The sequence below is a fragment of the Grammomys surdaster genome, unplaced genomic scaffold, assembly GCF_004785775.1.
Source record: "Grammomys surdaster isolate TR1022 unplaced genomic scaffold, NIH_TR_1.0 243, whole genome shotgun sequence".
NCBI lineage: Eukaryota > Metazoa > Chordata > Mammalia > Rodentia > Muridae > Grammomys > Grammomys surdaster.
In genome coordinates, this window is record NW_021604688.1 from 4,266,837 (window position 1) to 4,288,489 (window position 21,653).

Below are 21,653 nucleotides of genomic sequence, written 5' to 3' on the forward strand. Positions count from 1 at the left end.
TAGTTCAATCAACCTTGATAGAAGGCTGACCTCCAGGAACACAGGGACTCTATTAGTGGCCCTGCTCATGTCATTGATCTTAACAATGACTTGGACAAAGACAGAGTGAACACCAACTGATTCTAGGCAGACTTAGTATTTAGACATTCAACAAAAGACCATACAAGTAAAATTAAATTAAGTTCATAATTTTTTTAAGTCAGAGTAAACTAAACTTACTTTAAAAAAAAATAAAAAGACTGTGTGCAGCAAGCCACGACTTCTGTTCTCCAAAGCTCATTTCCCAACCACCCCTTAATATCAAGGTTCACATCACCAGTCAAGAAGAATGTACACAACAAAGAAGGCTTTGCAGACATCTAGGTCCCTCTGAATGGAGGAGTAAAGTAAGAACAGCAGTGAGGGATGTTCCTCCAGTGCTAGAATGGATAAGAGGAGAAGCTGGTTTGGGAAGGGAGGCTCCTCTCTGAGGTTTTGAGATATACATTAGTACAAATGTGGATAACCTCCAAGAGAGAATTAAGGAGTACACCCTCATTTGCTTTACATCAGTCCTGTGAAATAGCTGATGTATCATTATCCTGACCTTGCGAATGGGAGATCTGGGGTTTCCTGAAGCACTTCCTCTAACAGCTATGTTCTCTCATGACGATAACAAAGAATTGAAAATCTCATTTATTCAGGGATTAGTTCTAATATAATCTTTCTGATACAATTTTGCTGTTACTCAAGTCACAGCTTGAGTAGATCATTGTAGAAAGTGGCAGACACAGCAGGGAGAGGTTGCATTCCTTGGTCCATGATCATGGTTGGTGCTCTGATTAGACACCAGATCTCTCTTCCCTGGGAACTTAAATATTGCATAGACCTATCTGGGCCTTAAACTAATTGTATTCTAACCAAAGTATTAATAAGCATATGGATTATATGTGCAATTGTTTTATTTACAAACATTACAAGCTCCTCTCTACACACATGGCATACCATATGTATACTCTTTTCCCCCAACTAGGGGCTCAAGATCTGGATCGCATCCGACTCTCCACCTACAGAACAGCATGCAAGCTGAGATTTGTGCAGAAGAAATGCAATTGTAAGTGTGCCTTTTGTTTGTGTTAACTATCTGCATGAGTACTATCACTTATACTTGTTACTGAGCTTATTAAAACCAGGTTTTCTCACAAGGATTGATAAACATATGCTTACACAAGAATAAAGGGGGAACTGTGGTCACGAATGGTAGAGAAACAGTTGCTAAGCAACTCGGAGAGATAATTTAGTCTTAACTACCAAAGTCTTAGAATGGATGAGCCTCTTGAGAGCTATATCTATATGTATCTCTCTATATAGATATAGATATATAGATTACATATAGAGATATATTGATATAGACAGATGATAGATAGATAGATAGATGATAGAAAGAAAGAAAGAAAGAAAGAAAGAAAGAAAGAAAGAAAAAAAGAAAGAAAGAAAGAAAGGGAGAGATAGAGAGAAAGAGAGATGATAAATATATAGACAGATAAGTGAAAGGATAGATATAAATATATATGAATATATGTATATATAGATAGAAGATTGACAAATAATAGATAAATAACAAATATAGATGTTATATGGATATAGGTATATGTTAGACAGGTAGATAGATGATAGACAAATCTAGAGAGTGAGAGAGAGTTATGAATTCTACATGGAGTGTTTTATCTCTTCTCTATCTCTTCTTTACCTATGGCATTTTGAATGCTATTAAGTACTTTGAAAACCATTACACATAAAATGGTCTCTACATGTCCACTTATAGCTATCAGTGTTTACAAACATTTAGAAAATGTTAAAGTTTCTTTCTGAAGCTATAAAATCAGCCCAAATATCCAATGTGTTGATGACATTTGTGGACAAGAACAGTAGAAGAGACACAGCTCTACAAAACACAGGAAGCTGCTTCTGCTTGGTGTTGACTCTAAACTGCACACAGCCAGTGGCTAGCCAGTCCCATGAGCAGTGCAGCTCATGTTCCCTGTGGGTTGCCATGTCCCTTCGTGCTGCCACAGCTGTTTTCGCTGGCAAAAATACTACTTCATGGCTCATTCGTATCAATTTTTTCTGTTCTTTATAAAGAATTGACTCTGATTCAACATTTATAATCTCCCATTTACCAATTAGTAAAGGACAGGGTTTTTTTTTAAAGCCGTAACATTCTACACAGAATGTACATATAGTTCTTGAATTTCCAACATGGGAATTAGACTCTTATTGAATGCAGAGGCAGCCACTTCTCCGGGCCTACCTTGCCAGAGTCTCTACAGGTATTTTTCCAGGGCCCCTGGCAGCTACCCAAACCCACACTTCTGTATCCAGTTGTTCAGGACTGAGTGGTGAGGTTATTCAGTCTTTCAACATGTTTGCCTAAAGTCACTTCTCCAGACAGGGTATTAAATGATAGGCCAAGATCTGGGACAGGAAAACACACACACAAAAAAAAGAAATAAACTGTATTAGTGTGTGTGTGTGTGTGTGTGTGTGTGTGTGTGTTGTGGCAAGCAAGACTAGAGATAGATTTTAGTTGTCAGAGTACTTGTTTAGCATACATCAACACATTAAGTAGGTAGTACATGGTCAGAAGTAAAAATAATCCAAGGTCATTGTTAACTACACAGTGATTTTTGAGGCTATACTGGGCTACTAGAGACCCTGTTTTCAATAATTAGTTAATTAACCTGAATTTTAAAAAGAAGATGTAGCTGCATTTATATGTTCAAGCATGAATTAACCAGTAAAATCCTGTTCTGTGCTGGTGTTAAGAGGTAAGGAAAAAACTTCCACAGAGAAAAGCCTTTCTTATGACTTGTGTCAACACCTGGCCTTTCAGATTGGGGGGGAGGAGAGGATGGGCTGAGAGCTCTACCTGCCATAAACCTTTGCAAAGCTTTCTGTGGACTTCTTTCAGTGAAGGTGGGAACTTCCACAAAATGGCTCAGAGCAGTGAGAACATAGATGGGAGAGAAGATAAAGGAAAGAGTAGAGGAAATAGAGTCCTGTGATTGGTAACCCTAAAGCCAGCATTGAAATGTGCACACACTATGTGGTCTGTGCTGGTGCTGGTGATCTAGCATCCTCTGGGCCTTATTCCTCCTACTCTTGAGAGCCTGCTCTCATTCTTACACATTTTATTTTTCCACTTTCTGTTCTTCTTGAGTCTAATCCTTATCCTGCATCCAAAACTGTGTCCCAGCCTACTTGAAAAATAGTATGGAAGCAGAGGAGACACTAATAGTCCATGTATGGGGAACCTGGGAACCTCAAAGCTGTCTAGTGTCTCCTTACAGCATCCCTTCAAGTTTCCCTTAACTCAGTAAACATGGATGGCCCTGGGTCAGGAAACAGAGACAGGGTGACCGACTGGGAGATGTAACTTTAAGTTGCCCAGGGTCTTACTGGGTAACTGGGTAGTTAAGAGGTGCATAAGCCTATATTAAGAAATGATTCTCAGAGGGTCCTGGAGAGACAGTGCCCTGATGTGAGGAACTTTCTTGAAGAAGAATCTGAACCGGCATTAAACAAACAGAAAAGGGAAACAATTATGTGTTTTACAATGTACCTGATAGGTTTTATGCATTTTTAAAATGCAAAAAAAAAATCACAGTCCAAAAGAACTAGTTAAAAGTTAAAGCTCAGAAAAGAAATGCAAGCATGGCTAGAATCTCGCACTAAAAGTAAACTTTTAAAAATGCCTTCCACGTTGATCAGAAGATCAAATGTAAGGCTGCATTTGCTCCATTTTCTTTCTTAACAATAAATGAAACAGTGTAGTGTTCAGTTACTTGTGAAATGTTGATCATGGCTTATCGTTATCCAGTGTTGGAATCTTCTAGAAAAATAGACAAAGGGGTTAATCATTTTGGTAGCATAACATTCACCAGTGCTGAATTTGCATCCTTGCATCAGAACAAAGTAATTCTATTCTACAGTAAAAGCCAACACAATGACTTGTGGTGCCTTGTAACCGAGTTTTATTCCACAACGAAGGGCATAGGATAAAAATCAGAATGCTCTGCCTCTCCAGAGCACAAAGATGCTGATCACCAGAAGCTAAGAGAAAGAGCAGAGGTTTGCTATTTGCAGCAGGGACCACAAAGATGATGCATCTTGGAGCAAGGGAAGCAAAGGGCAGGCTTGATCTGTAACACAAGCAACCCTAAGCCTGCTTATAATAGAGGGCAAAGAAATGAGTGTCCCAGTACCAGTTGCCTAGCACTTGCTAACCCAGAGACTGATTGAGACATCTAGGCCTACCTTCTACACTATAACAAAACGTCATAATATATGTACTTTGTAAACAAAAGAAATGTATTTATTTTTTCATAATGACAGTGGCTGGGGAAGTTCAAGATGAAGATGCTAGTTTACTTGGTGTCTGCTATGGGCCCAATTTCTGAATCATCTTCCTTCCCAAGAGACCTCAGATGACTGAGTGGGAAATGTAACAACCTAGGGCCTCTTTTGTAAGGGCCTACGTCTCCATTGTGAAACTCCACTTTAGAACTTAATCACTTTCCTAAAGATCCCACCTCCTACTGAATTGGGGATTAAGTTTCCACTTATAGACAGGTACAATCAGGTCATGCATAGGACAGCTCATTATGGCATTTATTTCATAGAAATCAGTGGATCGTAACCAAGCACACAATGTTTATTTTTAGGTCCAGAAACTCCTTGGAGGTAAAATTTATTCTGCATATTAGCAAAACTAAAATTAAAACCCACATCGTAGAAGAAAAGTATGTAAAATTGGCTCCTATGAAATCATCCCACAGAAAGAAAATTGCCTGAATACAGCAGGAATGTATGGATTCTTTTATTTACTGAAATCAAAGAGCACACATGTTAGTTAATTACCCATCCTATGCACACAGAGCACAGATTCCCATTACAGATGCCATCTCCTTTGATACAAGTCTTGGTGGATGCTGAGGATACAGACTCCCAGTGCTGTGGAAAGGACTTAGAGGCGGGCTAGTGACTCTTTGTATAGACCGAGAACTATTCGGTAACAGGAAGCAGAAATATGTAGACCCGATTAAGTAAACTGTGGCTCCCACAAATTTAATCCTCATTGGAAGCCATTGTTTAGAGAAGAATTATACTCATTCATTATATGCTTGGTTTTGTCAATAAAAATAAAATATTGTAGACATATTCTCTCTCTCTCTCTCTCTCTCTCTCTCTCTCTCACACACACACACACACACACACACACACACACACACACACACATTGCTGTGTAACTTCCCTCATTCTGTCTAGAACACTTGGCATCCCTCAGGCTTAAAGGAAACGATCCTTGCCTAGGCCTTTTCATCCATCAAAGACATTTACCAATCTTGCTGATAAAAGAACAGCTGTAAGAAATCCATCTCGTTTTTATGACTCTCGGTCCTCCTCCGTCAGAGTTATTTTCCACATCACTACTTCTGTGACTTGTTCATCCTTGTATTTCAGTTATAACTCCCCTCCCCATGACATAATTAACAACACTCCCTAATAGGATAAAAGAATGGATGTCTCTAAAACCTAAAGGGCATCTAGCTGGCTATTTTGTATCCTAGAAAAAATGGGATGAGCACAAAGAAAACAAGATTTCTGACTCTCTGCTCCTTCACAATCTCCCTTTAGTTTCCAGATTATTTAAATTTCTGAAAAAATAAACAGCCAGTAAATTATTGATAAGCACTGTGAAGTGATACCGTTCAGTCTTTATTTTAAGCAAATAAATACTTCTTTCTAGACCAGTATTTCTGTGATCAGCAATGACATGCTTAATGACACAAGCACCCTGCAATGTCAGCACATCTTTTTCCTTCAAAACTTACCTTGGAGTCAATGAAACATAACTTCAAGTTCATAACCAACAAAGAGGCAACATAAGAAACAAATCAGAGCCATGGAATTGCTCCTGTTTAATAAGGGGAAGAAAACATGGCAATACCCCTCCTCCACCCACAGCAAGAGATGCCAATCCCTCAGTACTCCTAGTCTCAGCTTTGGTTTTCTTTCTGTCAGGAGCAACAATTAAATTTTTCTTTAAAAGAAAAGGATGCCAAAATGTCTATAATTGCATCTGATCTCTCATAGTTTCTCAAAATGTCTTTACTAAGTGAAATGCCTTTTGAAAATACCTCCCTACCCCACCCTCATTCAAAAGAGTTGGTTGGAATTTATATCTACATTAATGTCTGTAAATATTTTTTCAAGATTTTGTAGGCACCAGAAACTATAGCTAGCTATTGATCTACTTCTCTCTATCACAGAAAAACTAACCTAAAAATATTACATTTCAGTAGTTCCTAATAACATTTCTCAGGTGAGCAAGTGGATGTGAAGTAGATTTGTGTTTTCACTAGCCAAATGACCAGTCTTACACAGTAAGAGAAATTCAAAGGTTTGTTCTTAGTTGTACGTACTGATTCCTGATTGTTTTCTTCATGGGGGTGCACTAGTGTGTCCTGTCTCCCTGGATGCACTAGTATGTCCTGTCTCCCTGCATCATTGGTCAGTGTGCATTCGTGGCTCTCTGGACCAGTTTTCTGTTGCAGCACACTCAGTTCGTAGCATCACATAGGGCTGAAGTTTGCAGCTCTCATCCAGGACTTGAGGTCCTCTTCCAAGTGCATTGGCTAAAGGTGGGATTCTTGTCCTTGTAGTTGTGAGACTGGTGTCCATGTTTTCTTGTTGGGTGCCAGCTGAGAACAGCTTGCAGTACTTAGAGTTTTCTTGATTCCTTGCTACGTTATCCCTATGGACAACTCAGATGATCACTGTTGGGAAGGTCTTTGATCTCCTCCTCTGTGGCCAAACAATCTTTGCTTTTAAAGAGGAGAGTTGGTTATTTGTGCCAGGATGATCTTCTAAAATCTCACCTGTAAAAAAAATCCCCTGACATGAATATCAGAATTACGGTTCTGTTGAAAAGCTGGGGGAAGGCAGGTGACACCGATAGGGAAGCAAACTTGAGTTAATCTTAGGAGTCTACCTATCAAAATGCCGAAAAACATAGATCTTTAGTGTTTCCAGATAATAACCTTAAAGGTAAAATAAATTTTAGATTAAAAAGAAAGAGAAAAGAAGATTGAGAGCGCTCTTCGATTGGTCAAAGAGAGGGAGGAAGGGCAGGCAGCATCCTAATTAGGCACGTAAGGGGCAGATGGCTAACCTGGAGCAGAATCATCCTTGTGTTGTTTCAAATGTTTTCTGTGCATATTTTCATTACTGATGTTCAATATTCTAGACACTTGTATAGAATAAAGAAAAGTGCATCGAGCAAGAATACAACGTTCTCAAAAATTCCCTGTGGGGGAAGTTTCTGGCAGCAGAGTATAAACAAAGTAATTAGTGACACCCATTTAACTTAAGCATAAGGAAGGGAAAAACGCTGGGAGCTCTGCACCTATGGCAAAGTGGTTTCCCCTTCATCAGAGCAAACCACTGACAGAATGTAGCTAACGTCCTTTCAGTGTAGTTTTTCAACATAGCTGCTTTTATTTACTTGTTTATTTGTTTTTTATTTGATACAGGAGATGGAGGGTTTGTTTTCCTGGTGATATTTTTAGTTTTTGAGAATGTTAAGTGTTTTGTTCAGAATCTCACCATAGCACAGGCTGTGGACTAAGCCAGGACCTGTATTCTTCTTTCTAGAGGTGAGATGCTGCCTACCATGGCTTTCTTACCTCTTGTCTCACTGAGTGATACCTGGATGGTATGCAGTGAGACATGTCCTCTTTAATGACCTTGGAGTTGGGGAATATGATGCACTCCTAGTATTTTAAACTTCACCCAATCGTGTTTAACAGATGTCAAGCCAAAAGTCAGTGGTATTCCCCTTAATATTTCCTTGTTCTCTTTCTGGAAGTTTCTGCCACAAACCCAAAGTCAGTCAGTAGAATGGGGAGTGTCCAGAAAGTGTTCTTTCACAAAGAGAATATATGGCGCTCTGGAGCACACCAGCAGAAAGCAGAAGATTCGTAGAAGATCTGAACTATAGATGGTATCTCCCATAAAGCCACGATGGCTGTTCCAATGGAAACTCAGTCCCAGTGTCACACTGGCTTGCTGTCCCATGAGGCTTCCTTAATGCTATTGTTGTTAACAAAACACTTCATTACTCATGTTTTCAACATGTAGGGACAGTACACCAAGTTTAATGTCAGACCAAAATGTGTGGGTAAAAAAAATAGAGAATTCAGAAATCTCCCCTTTGCATATTTCTCTTTCACAAAATTTAAATGAGTGAATTCTACCTTCCAATCTATTAAGGTTACCTGTTAAAAATTGGGGAAGAGGAGAGTTAGAAGTTGGTTAATAGAACAGCAGGAGGTTATTTGCCCTGATCATGAAATTGTAAATCGCCCTTAAACTTTTCTCCCACCTCAGAATGTAACTACCTAACACCTCTCTAGCCGCATGTCTACATACCTCTTACGTTCTTCAGCACCTATCTGAACTGACCCTACATATCTGATTGAAACATACTTCACAGTGTGAAATGACCTTCAAACTTTCCCATCCACTGGATAATCCCAGACAAGGTCCCCAGGACTCTAACTATGAAAGAATTTACTATTTCTACATTATTTTGTTGTATAGTTGACCTTAAAGTAGAGAGATTATCTGGCTTTTCCTAAACTAACTATATGAGCTATTTAAAAGCGAGAGTTTTCACGGGTAGAATAAAGCTATAATTTTTACATCCTGGCAAGTTAAATGTGGTCATAAATGCAGTTACTTTTAGATTTAAAATTACCTGGATTGCAGTCTGAAATAATCCTCAAGATATCTTATCCCTTGGGTGGTAATTCTCCCAGGAAAACCAGAGATTTCAAAGGTTGGACATGCCACTGCTGTCTTGAAGATAGAGAAAAACGTGTTTAATTGTTTAATTCCTAACTGTTGAAAGGTACCTAGCAAGGAAAGCCACAAGACACACTGATAACAAAATGAATAAATATTTAGAACACATTTTCTCCAGAGCATTTAAATGAGAATTACTTCTCCCCAGGTCCTATTGTTTGTCTTTCTTTTCTCCCTAAAATACTTATCACATCCTAACAGACTCAATGTTATATACTTTATTTAGTTGTCATTTTGATTATAATTTCCCTGGCTAGATGTGAGCTTCTCAAGAACAGAGATCGGTGTGCATGTTATTTATTGCTATATCAACAGTCCCTGGCATATAAGTGTTTTCAGATACTTATTCAAATGAACGAACCATTTGAGATTTGAGAGAATCCTATCATCAAGTAAACGATGCAATAGCATGCATGGTCTTGTGTCTATTAATTTAAATAAGTAAAATATCACTGATCTCCTACTCCATAGTCATTAATACTGTGTGTTTCAGAAATGCAAAGAATTTATTGGAGCTGAGATGTACCTCCATGGTTATGAGAGAGTACTGTGGTTCCAGAGAGCCTAACACCTGTTACCAGGACCAACAAACACTAAGTGCTACATAGCCTTTTGTAACTCCTGCTCTAAGAGATCCAACACCCTTTTCTGGCCTCCACCAGCAAAACACATGCTCAAATCCACATAAAATCTGAAGGAAATATTTTTCAATGTCTTCTAGGTTTACCTCAAGACCCGGCAACTCAAATTCTGTTTTCCTCTTAAACCATCCTAAGTTTTCAACTTTAACATCCTTGTGACAGAGTTTTCAAAGCTGTAAAGTTAATCTCCATGTTTGTAAGGAAGCTTCAGTCATTGTGTGAAGCCAAAAATGGAAGAGTGTGTTGCACACCCCTTGTGGAGAAAGCCCTGTAGGTCTCTGAGTTTTATGAAGTTTTATGAAGTTTTATGATGAAGATACCTTTTCCATGCCTTGAGAAATGTCAGGATAAATTGAATCCTGAGTGTGTTCTAGAGCTCAGTGTATACGTGTTACTACAGAACATATATGGATGAATAAAGTAAATCATAAACGTGTACATAACCATAAAACAACTGCTTTACTGCCTTAAAAGTAATAGCTAGTGTGTTCAGGCAAATTATTGCATTATTTTTTGTTTGGCGAAGGTTCAGTGAAGTGTGGGATTAATTATCTCCACCTCATTATTATTTTAACACAGCCATAAATATATCCCATGGCTGTCTTTAAATTGTTTTAAACTCTGTAACATAAAATTCACCATTAAAGCCATTTTAAGTGTACCTATTACTTGCATTAAATACATTCACAAAGTTGCTCAAACAAAACCAGCCATGCCCAGAAATTTTGCACATGGCAATTAAAGCATTATGACCATTAATATAAAATAATTTAATTTCGTTTTAAAGATTTATTATTTTTAATTATGTGCATGAGTACTTATCTGCATGTATATGTGTACCATGCATGTACTGATACATGTAGAGGCCAGAAAAGGTCATCAGAGCTCCTGGAACTCGAGTTACACAGAGTCGTGAGCCACCATGTAGGCCCTGGATCCTGTACAAGAACAGTAAGTGCTTTTCACCACTGAGACATCTCTCTAGCTCCCTTATTCACGTATTTTTTTAATTTGTGTTTGTGTGTGCATACACGCACATATGCACATGCATGCATGCACATATGAACACACACATGAATGTCAAAGCATAGATGTGGAGGTCAGAGAACTACTAATGGGAGTCAGCTTCTCATTCCACCTGCTGGGTCCTAGAGCCTGAACTCAGCTTGTCAGTCCTAATCGAAAGTTCCTTTGGCCTGCTGTGCCATCTTACCAGCTCCCACTGACTTTTCAAGTCATAGAAATGTTGTCTAAGACAGTATTTGTCCCCAGTGACAGCACCAAATATATTCTACTCTAGTATGTAAGCTAAAGTACCCAGAAATCAAGTCCATGTTTAAGTGATATTGGCTGCACTGGGAAGAAGGTATACCTTAAGCTATTATGAAACTCATCCAGGAAACATGTCCAGCAGACTACCAAGTCTAGTGTTCTGCACATAGCGGAATAATAAAAACAGAAAAAATAATTACCTCCCATTACAAAAATCTGACAAAAAATATTATTTTGGATAGGAATATGTAATCTGCTGAAAAGAGATAAGAACAGAAATACCTGTGTTTTCTCACTGCTTGTGCCCTCTGTGGTATGCAACATACAGCAAGCACTGAATCCACACTCACTTGCAGATAGCTCTACAACATGTCTACTGAGTGATGCTGTATGCAGGACATCTTGGTTGGAAGGACCAAGGACATGAGGGTGATTCAGATTTAAAGATTTACCTTAAGAAACTTGCAGATGACCATAAGAAACCTGCTATGGATGACATATTGCTTCCATTTCTAGAGTTGAGTAACTTACCCAGAATTCTCTTTGGCCTAAATTTACTTCTAAGTTTTTTACATGTTTTTTTTTTCAACTATATTTCCAGGCCTTTGCCAAAATCTCTGCTTGGCATGTTCTGCACAATTTACTTGAAAGGTTTCAAAATGGTTAACAGAGCAGGCAAGCTGAAAACATGGAATGTCCAAAGGAAGCTATTTGTTTCCTTCCCCCTTTAAGATCTCCCTTCTCACAAATAGCATTGTTGCATCTTCAGGAACACTTAGCATGTCTTGAATTATCACCTGCGTTTACAAGTACAGTGTCAATGAAAACTGCAGTGTGAGGTGAGCCTGGTGCTTTTCGCCTCCATGGGTATCTTCTTGAGTGTAAGAATTTAGGAGTAAAATAACCTCAAGGATAAAACCTAAGGATCTTTTCTACCTAGTACAGATCCAGGTTCCGTGAGCATCAATCTACTCTCTAAAACTTCACTGCATAAACTGATATTAAGCCTATCAGTCCTGAATCAACTGATAGGTTTGATTTTTAAGTGTGTGTGTCTGTGTGTCTGTGTGTCTGTGTGTCTGTGTGTCTGTGTGTCTGTGTGTCTATGTGTGGGTATGTGGAGTGCCTGAGGAGGCCAGAGGCATCAGATCCTCCCAGGGGTGGAGTTACAAAGGGTTGTGAACCCCCTGGTGTGAGCAGGTTAACATCACAGAAAGAGAAGTTTGAGAAGTTCAACAGCTAACTCGGAAACACCCGCTGGTATCCGTCTGACTTTCCATGCCCATCATTAGTTCTCATGACTGTTTTTCATTTTTAATTCTACTGTGAATTGACAAATGATAAGCACTTGTAGAGCACAGTGTACATTATACTATACATGTGTCTTGTGGATTATCAAAGATTAACCTATATATTTCTTCATGTTCTCTGCTAATTATCTTTCAAAATACTGTCACCAAATATCTTGACAAAACACAACTTAAGAGAAGGGTTTATTTTGGCTCATGGTTTGAGGGCACACAGTCATCAAGATGGAGATCATGTGATGACTAGTAGCTCCATGGTGGTAGACATGTGAGACTGCTTGCCCACATCTCAGCAGACCAGGAGGTGGAGAAAGGGCAATTCTGGTACTCACCTAGAGTGTTCTTGTTTTATATTTTTATTCAATCTATTGACACTCTGGGTGGATCTTCCTTCCTCAGTTGATCCTTGCTAGAAAACTCCTCAAAGATACACCCAAAAGTGTATCCTATTAATACCCTAGGTGTTTTTAAATCCAGTCAAATTAACCATCACACTGACCTAAGATGTATTTCTGCTGAAAACACTTAAAATATACTTTTAGCAGTTTTTACCTCTACAATACTTCAATTAACTATAGTCATTCTAATTGGTGTTATGTCACTAGAATTATCCTATGACTTTATCAATGCTAAAGATCAAACCCAATCCTTGAATATAGGAGACAAGCACACTGACACTAAGCCACATCCTTCATCTCATATCTTTTGAATATTTTTTTCTCATGAAAGATACATGTCATAGTCTTTATACTATGCAGTTATATCTATGACCTCACCAAGCTACCTATAAATACCCGTCCTTCTGATTAACCACTTAGAGGCCTCTTCATCCCAGGACTAGCACAATGCTATATGCACTAGGAAGTTAGACCATACCTACTTTCTGAATAGAATAATGAAATGCTACTTGTTTTATTATTTGCTCTTACTGCACAGACAATGATATATTTAATGGATATAGTTTTACTGCAGGAAAACTAAGATTTCAATTTCTAGATGCTATTCACTTATGATTCCCAGAGTCCCCTGTATTGTGTCTAGTGTTCATGTTGGCTAACCAGAAATACCAAAGGCTGTAAAGGGATAACAGAAGACAATTCCTCATGGATGCCAGAGCTGTGGCTGCTCTTTCTTTCTGAATGTGGCCTCTAGCATTTAGGACTCTGCCCATCTTGAGCCATAGACTATAGGGAATAGGAGGTAAACTAGAAAACCATGGTCAACAAAAATTATAGGGGGTTATAGAATACCAAGCTAAATGAAAAGTTTCCAGGGATCTTATATCATATCTGATTTGCTATATAGAAGTGTTCTGATCTGCGCACATCACCAGTCATCATTGAGTATCTTGTTTGAACAGAGTATTAGAAAGATTATGAGCATAAGCAAGACACAGTATCATGGAAGTACTTATTATTTGGTTCTCTGATCCACAAACTTATTTCTCAGCTATCTTTTGGATAATCTGATGAAATCCATAAGATGTTTCTTACTCAAATTACCTGTACACACAGATCATTTGGCTCATAAATCCCTCGCCTATGAAATCCAGTCATGGACTGGCCTGAATAGATAAAGAACAAAATGTGTGTATTAATGATTGGAAAATTCAGGATGCTATAAATGGTCTAATAGATGCGTGAAGGTTACTGGGAACTACAAAAGAGACAAGACATACTTGTCTGAAGGAGGCAGGATGGGCTTCCACTCTGAGGTACACCATGTGTGTACTACCTTGAAGGATCATAGACTGAAAGCTACATCTTATGGAAAGAACAGACTCAGTACAGGCATATATAAAAATATCAAGGCAGAGTCTGGCGTTGTTAGAATTCTGATGCACCTGGAACACAGGAGACTAACAATCGGTAAGCCAGAGTGTCAACACTGGTTCTCATTGTCACCCTCTTGGGTATTAGTCCATGGACAGTGGAGAATGGCCTGGCCATAACTGAGCCTCACACTCTTTCTTGGAATGAATAGAAAGGGAAAGAAATTAGATGCAAATGGGAGGCTTGCTTCCAAAAAGCCCAAACTGGAGGCATTAACAATATACAGAGTGCTAAAGCCACATAGAAGGAATCTATAAAGAATCACGCAATGATGGCTACAAGCTCGACACAAAGTAACTGGCCACAGGGGAATAATGTGTTAGGGCCTCTTGCCTCTAACGTCATTAAACATATTCTGTACAAGCTAAACTGGCCAAGGAGAATTTAGATATTGCTCCTTTTTTTCCATTTACATTCTCTTATTATTTTTACAATTTCTGGTACAACGCTTTGAAAATAATAGGCATAATAAGTGCTTCATTGGATTGAATTTAGTTAAATTTAATTTATAGTGTGATGGTTACCGGGCCAATAATTATTATCTCATTTTGAATAATGATGTCAGTCTCTAAATATAATTTAAGAAGCAGTGGATTTTTTTTTTCCTGACAGGCAGTGTGTGTCCTGGCAAGGCCTTTGAGAATTGGCAGGATGCTCAATTTGATTTTACATGAAAATGTGTTGTAGACCTTTTTCATGAAGCTTTATTACAACACCTTAACCAGGAAATTAAAATGAATCTGAGATATTATCTCTGTGAGATGTGGTGCTTCTCTCCGAGGACTCAAAAAAAAAAAAAAACCTGCCTTGATGATATAAAAAAAAATGTGCTTTAGGAGCACAGAAGGTGTGGAGATTGGAAAGCATAAAACAAAACAAGCTGGTAAGCTTCTTAAGGGTGATTTGTCTTCACACCTTATAAGGACTTACCTCAAGACCATTAATCAAAAGAATCAAATCTTTGTTCAATCTTTGAATCAAGGCTATGTTGATATATATGGGGGCCCAGTGTCTGCAGTGTAGTTGCATACAATAGCTCTGTGGACTCTGCCAAGGCTTCCCATTAACAAGTTCTTTCTTCCCACTAAGTTTTTGAACATTAGTTTGGGAAGGGGCTTTAGTAAGGAATAGAAATACATTATTTGAGAAAAGCCTCAATAACTGATTACTTTTCACATGGCTTTCTTGATTGAAATGCTTCCATTTTAAGGACATTTTTAAAAATAAATTCCTCTGTCTCATATGAGCATCAATTTTCTGTTTGTTCATTTCTGACTCCATCTTTTAAGTGACTTCCCAATATGCTTTTAGGAGGCAAGTGAGATTGACCTTCTCCTCCAAGTAGTCCCAAGTTTCCAGCCAGTGATAGCATCCCTGTATTTAGAGCTCCTGTGGCAGTTCAAGTTTTCTCACTGTGGCTACTTATGACTTTTATCATAAGTCAGAGGCATGCATCAACCTTCACTTGAGCCTGAAGATGATCTCTGTGGGCATCATCATCTCTGTGGTTAGCATTTCATGTCAATCACAGAGAACATCAACCACGGTGCAGTCCAGATCCTTTAAAAGTACCCGTTAGATTTCAGTCTATTATGGTCTGACATTTCTCTTTCCAAGTCTGTAAATATAAGCATATGGCAGCCTTTCTCCAGATGCTCCAGCCACCATGTGTAATAGATATAGGGTTAGTGAAGATGCATTAAAATATCCTGTCTTCTTTTGAATGGTTCAACTTGTAAATCTCAAGAAATGTCTTATAAATGTGTTTGTGTGTGTGTTTGTTTATGTATTAGAGAGGTGTTGCACATGCTTCCCATACTTGTGGAAGTCAGAGGACAATTTCATAGAGTTAACTTCTTTCCTCCCACCACGTGGCTTCAGAATCGGGCTTGGGTAATCAGCCATGGTAGCAAGTATCTTTCCCTACTGCTCCATCTTATCCACCCAGGTCTGAAGTTGAACTTAACCAGTGATCACTGTGATAAGTGTCATATTTATAACACAGCTTCACCTGTTAAAAACAAAACCAAAATGAAGTCATAGAAGAAAGCTTACAATATAAGGCGAATATCTCTGTAACTGGAGGAGGAAAAGTGAAGGAATTTGAACAGGAAAAAGAATGAGAGTAAATTCCGGTGTGTCTCTGTTTTCTCTTAAAAATAAGCATGCTGCCTAAAGTGAGCTAGGCCTGAAAGAAGGAAGTATTGAGTCTCTAAGTTGGGAGGCTAAGAAAGAAGGTCATGTGGTGGCCTGAGCTGAGGACTGTGAGGAGGAGCCTTCATTGGCTTCTGACACACCCATATGGCTAAGGGGGAGCTCTTGTGACCACCTCACACCCTCATCTCTAGGAGATCTATAAAACTCCCTGAAGTCATTTGTTTTTTAGTTATTTTTGTGATTTTTTATTGGATATTTTATTTATTTACATTTCAGATGTCATTCCCCTTTCCCCATTTCTTCTTCCTAGAAACCCCTAATCCCATCCTTCCTCCTCCTTTTTGCTTTTATGCCATTTTAATTACTTGCAAGTATTAAGGTCAGTTCTAGGTTGAGGAACTAGCAATACAATAGATGCAAATAGTCAAGGAACAAGCAAGACAATAAACACAAATAGTCAAAGAACAAGCAAGGCAATAAACAAAGTTCTGTGAACACTCCCATGATCACTGTTTCTAAGGGCTTATCAGGGTGACCAAAATATCTCAGCCTACTTCCCTGTCCTAGCTCAAAGTCATTTTCATGTCTGAAGCCTACTTTGTTGTTCTAGCCTAAGATTTAGATTCCTGCCCGAGATTACTTCTTTGTTCTAGCCTAAGATTTAGATTCCTCCCTGAAGTCATTTGTACATCATGCCTACTTGTCCCTTTGAATATTGAAAGAAACTTTTCATTTGAGAATTGTCATGAGGAAAAATTAATGCCAGTGTGTGCAAGCATACGTGCGTTCATGTGTGGGTACATCCATGCGTGCAATCTTTCCGTTCCAAGGATATGAGAATTTCCTGTCGTGGTTACTTTTCTTACTGCTGTGACACAGTACCTGACAGAAACAAACTAAGGCAGGACAGGATGATTTTGGCTCCCAGGTTCAGGAGGTTGCAACCTGCTGTGGTGGTGAAGGCAGGGAGAGGTGGCTCTGGCCACAGAATCGAATCATTCCTACTGTCACACTTCAGAGAGGCAAGCCCCACCTCCTAAAAGCCTTCAAAGTCACATCACATGAATCTGTGGAGAACATTTCAGTTTCAAGCCATAAGAGGTAAGAAATAGAATGAATAGTTGCAGTTAGCTTTTCTACAAACTCACAAACATAGGTTAAGAATATGCAGTTTGAGGACCGGAGTATGATTCAGTTTTTAGAGTGCTTTATTCATGTACATAAAGCCCTGGGCTTGGCCCTCAGTCCCATAGAAACAAGCCCGGGTGGCACATTTCTGTGATCCCAGTACTCAGAAAATAGAGGGGAGAGGATCAGAAGAGATTCAACTATATCCTCGGCTACATATGTAGAAAGTTTGATGACAGCCTGTGATACATGAGACCTGTCTCAAAATAAACACAAACAAAACAGCATGTACAGCACGGAAGGAGCCATCTTAGTATTCAAATCCAGAACACAACATAATCGAGACGATTACCTCACCTTTGTTCTTATACTCTGAAGATTATAGTTGCCTTGGAAAATGCACATGGATTGTGGATTGCACAGAAGATTAGGAAATTCACATCTGGAGAGGGGAGAATTACATGGATTATGAGGGGGAAACAACGTACAATACATCCTTGTTGCTACGGAACTTGATTGGATGACTTATCAACAGAATTCTCCCTATACATGCCTACATGTATCACCATACATGGGTGGTCAATACAACCTCAGAGGCCAGGCACCACCACTTTAAGCCTGAAAAGCAGGGATAAGCCTTGAAGGGGCATGTTAAAGGAGAGTCCTCATGTACACACTATGTCTGGAGCATATATACCTTGACAAGTTATATACAATTTCAGTCTAACTGCAATTTTCTTCTTTTCCTAATTTAAAAATTTCATAATGTAATGAATGCCCTGCTTATAGATCAAACTCTATAAAATAATATACATGTAGTTATATAACTTATCCCTGAATTGCCTACATTGATAACAATTAGATTCTCACAACACAGTTGGCCTGCTAGGGCATACCAGGCTGTCTTCATGCCAAAGGACCAAAGAAGACAAGTGTACGCAGTGCCTTGCATGCTCCCATGCGAGTATATTTACCTGGAGGTGCTGTTATGAGATAGTTTCTGGTTCTCTGAGTATGGGTGGGGATTTAGGTATGATATGTAACAGGAGTGTCACCAGGGAGCTATTTTACAGCCTTGTAGGTGAGTCCAGTGTGCAGCCAGAGTTGAGATCCACTATGTCAAAATGGTGGAAATTGTAATAGTCTACAGTCGTTGGCTTCTTACATCTCCAGCTACAAGCCCTTTGAGAGTCTTAAAGGGTCTGTAGTTCTGTGGTTGTGAGAGTTGTCTGGAGAGCTTCAGCAAGCATTCTCCTGCTCTGCTGCATCTTAGACTGGAGGTTCTACAGAGTTCTGCAAGTGCTTGAGAAGAAGGATAACACACATGGCATCAGTGATAAGGACCTAGCCTCTTCGTGGCGCATGAAAGGCTGGCCTGGAACCACATCGTGCACTAAACCCTGAAGTTGTCTTTTATAGCCCTCTCATTACTATACCTTCCCCTTCTGGTATTTATGGCATTAAGCATCTCTGTCTGGGAGTTATCGGGCTTATACACATTATAAATTATAAGATTATTAAATAGTTCTGTAGAGATGCTGCTATGGCACCTCAGTGCCTCACCTGAAGCCACAAAGCCGGGCCTCTGAGAAACACAGCATCTCTAGCCCCACACCAGAGTGGCTTTAGATCAGAGAGGGTGTGGCTATTTTAGCACTGGTATCCCTTCCTCCCTCCCTTCCTTCTTTCCTTCCTCCCTCCCTCCCTCCTTCTCTCTTTTCCTTCCTTCTTTCTTTTTAGTATCTGTCATTAGTAGTTTACCACAGATACTCAGATTTATGTAAACATATCTCTGGACTTAGACTCTATCTCCTATTAAAAAGTATGTGATATCAACAAACAGATTACAAACATCTCCATAGCAACAAATTCTACTGTTTCCTTCATTCCCATCCTGAAGTTTCTACCTGCAGTTGACTGGGTGTGTAGAAAAGTAGTGAACCTGTGTCTAGGTACACTTGTTTTTAAATACAAACTCTTGGATATTAATCACTCAGCAGTAAAATCAATATTAATACTCTTATGATTATATGGAGTAGGATTGTCTTAAGAATGTTTTGTTCATTCCTAATATGGTTAATGAAGGAAGGTTTGTTATTCTGAATGCTGCCTTAACAAGGATAGCAATACAAAATGCATGCAGTTACATAGATGAAGAACCCCAACTTCCTCTCCCTTTTGCCAAGTAGCAGGTGCTCTCCAGAGCCCTTAATGGGTGATAGGTATTTCATAAAATGTGCACAGTGCCATCTAGTGGTTCATTGTTAGGATTACATATCCTAAGTCATTTCCTGGAATTGAGATCACATCAGTGATCAACCCATAGGCACAACTGTTAGGACTAAAACAGATTTCTTGCTGACTTCCCACTGAATCCCAACTTAAATTTTCTCGGTGTTCCTACTTAAATGGGGAAAAATACTAGTGGGACTTTTTCAATTATTAATATGAGGCTGAAGAGATGGCTCAGCAGTTAACAGCACGGGCTGTTCTTCCAGAGGGTCCAGGTTCAATGCTCAGCATCCACACGAATGCTTACAACTGACCGTACTTCCAGTCCCAGAGGATCCAATGCCTTCTTCTGGCCTCTGTGAATACCAGGTACACATGTGGTACATGTAGACAAAACACTCACAAACATTGAAAATAAACCAGAAACTGCAGAGGCATTGTGATATGGCAAAAACTAAGGAGATATGTGTAATCACACTGCCAGAGGCACACAGACACACTAAAATGGACTGGATTAGTCCTGGCATGGTGGCATGAGTCTTCAATCCCAGGAGTCCTTGAGATGGGTTGACATTTGAGTTTGAGTCCAGCCTGGTCTACACAGTGAGTGCCAGGCCAGTGACAGGAGTTTCTGCACACCTTCATGCCCTGTGTTATTTACTTGGTCTCCACAAATAAGCTTTAGTCATTCCAGCTTCTTGCCTATCTGCCGCCATTTCTTTCTCCCCTAGACTTGGAAATGATATTTTCACCCTGGACCCGATCAGATAGGTCTACTCAAACCTCGTGTCTTCATCCTTGGCACAAATCATGACCATGGCTGTGGTTTGTCCCCACCCCACCTTTGTCCATCCATCTGGCACCACCACAACTCTGTCATGATCTCATCCTGTGCCTAGCACTCTGGGCCTTGCCATAGGCCATACATTTTTACTACCTGTGTGATTGAGTGACACTTGTGTTCTCACCAGTTTATTGGTTCCATGAAGCGGGAACCACATCTTTTTGCTGTACAACTTCAAGCATTACAATACCTTACTGATAATGATAGTCACAGTTTGTAGTTAGCTACCCTCACAATTGACTAGACCCACTGATTTGTGTTTCACTGCACTGAGGCCTTGGGTTTAATGAAACACACATGCTAAGCACATTTATTTTAAATGACTTCAATATGACATCTAGATCTTTTATTTGCCCATAACAATGTTATTATTTTCTGTGATATGCAAAATGTTGTCCAGGGATTGACTCTTTTAATCCACATTATAGTCAAATGAAGGGATTAAAACACCATGATAGTACTGAAGTAGTGGGATTCATACCATCACTGTGAGCCTTCACAGCTGTGCCACATTGACTCCTTGGGTTCCTGTATGTCCTTAGAAACCCCTGATTCACTGTTGAATTACTTAGTTACCATGTGTGATTATGATATGCTATTACTCCTATAATATGAAGGCGCTATGGCGGGTGCTGGGGGGTGAGCAGTTATCATAGCACACACAGACTTCCTGTGGTACATTTGCTACAGAAACAGACAGCCAAGTTCAAAGGAGGCACATGGCAAAGGTACAAAACTTGGAGATGGAAAAGCCAGAAAGACATCCTTGAAGACGGGGTCCTGATGCTGAGCTGTGAAGAGACATGCATGAGAAATAAGCAGGGGACAAATTTAAATGGACAAAGGCCTTTTTGAGCCACGAATGGATTTCCAATTAATGGGAAATTATGAAAGAGATTTACCCAGCAGACAAGTGGCATGTCATCTGGCAGTTCGAAAAATGAAGTCAACCCAACCTTAATTCCCGTTCTCATAATATCTTGCAGTTATGTTCTGAAGAACAGACTCACAGAGTGCACACATTATAATGACAGGGACCAGAATACATTCAGGAATAAAACTAAGCCCCCTAAAAGCTTTCATTGGTAAGTGACACTTCTCTGGGAGTGTCTTGTGATGATAACTAAGAGAGATAAAAGCAGGGCCGGAGAGATGACTCAGAGGTTAGGAGCACCTGCAGCTCTTCTAGAAGACCAGGGTTGGGTTTACAACTCCCGCATGGCAGCTTACAACCATGTAAACCTCCAGTTTTATGGAATACACACTTGTTTCTGGCCATAGTGGGAATTGCATGCATGCGGTAGACACATATACATGGGCAAAAATGTATGAA

General features: G+C 39.4%; 1 protein-coding gene across 12 annotated transcripts in view; it reads left to right on the plus strand.

The window, feature by feature from the left end:
• The window catches only part of Dtna (dystrobrevin alpha), a 339,379-nt gene that overhangs the window by 224,572 nt on the left and 93,154 nt on the right, over positions 1–21,653 (plus strand). For all 12 annotated transcript variants that reach the window (XM_028774821.1, XM_028774829.1, XM_028774818.1 and 9 more), the window contains one exon: positions 1,013–1,093. In XM_028774821.1, the coding sequence (XP_028630654.1) occupies positions 1,013–1,093 (81 nt within the window). The remainder of the gene's footprint in view (positions 1–1,012; positions 1,094–21,653) is intronic.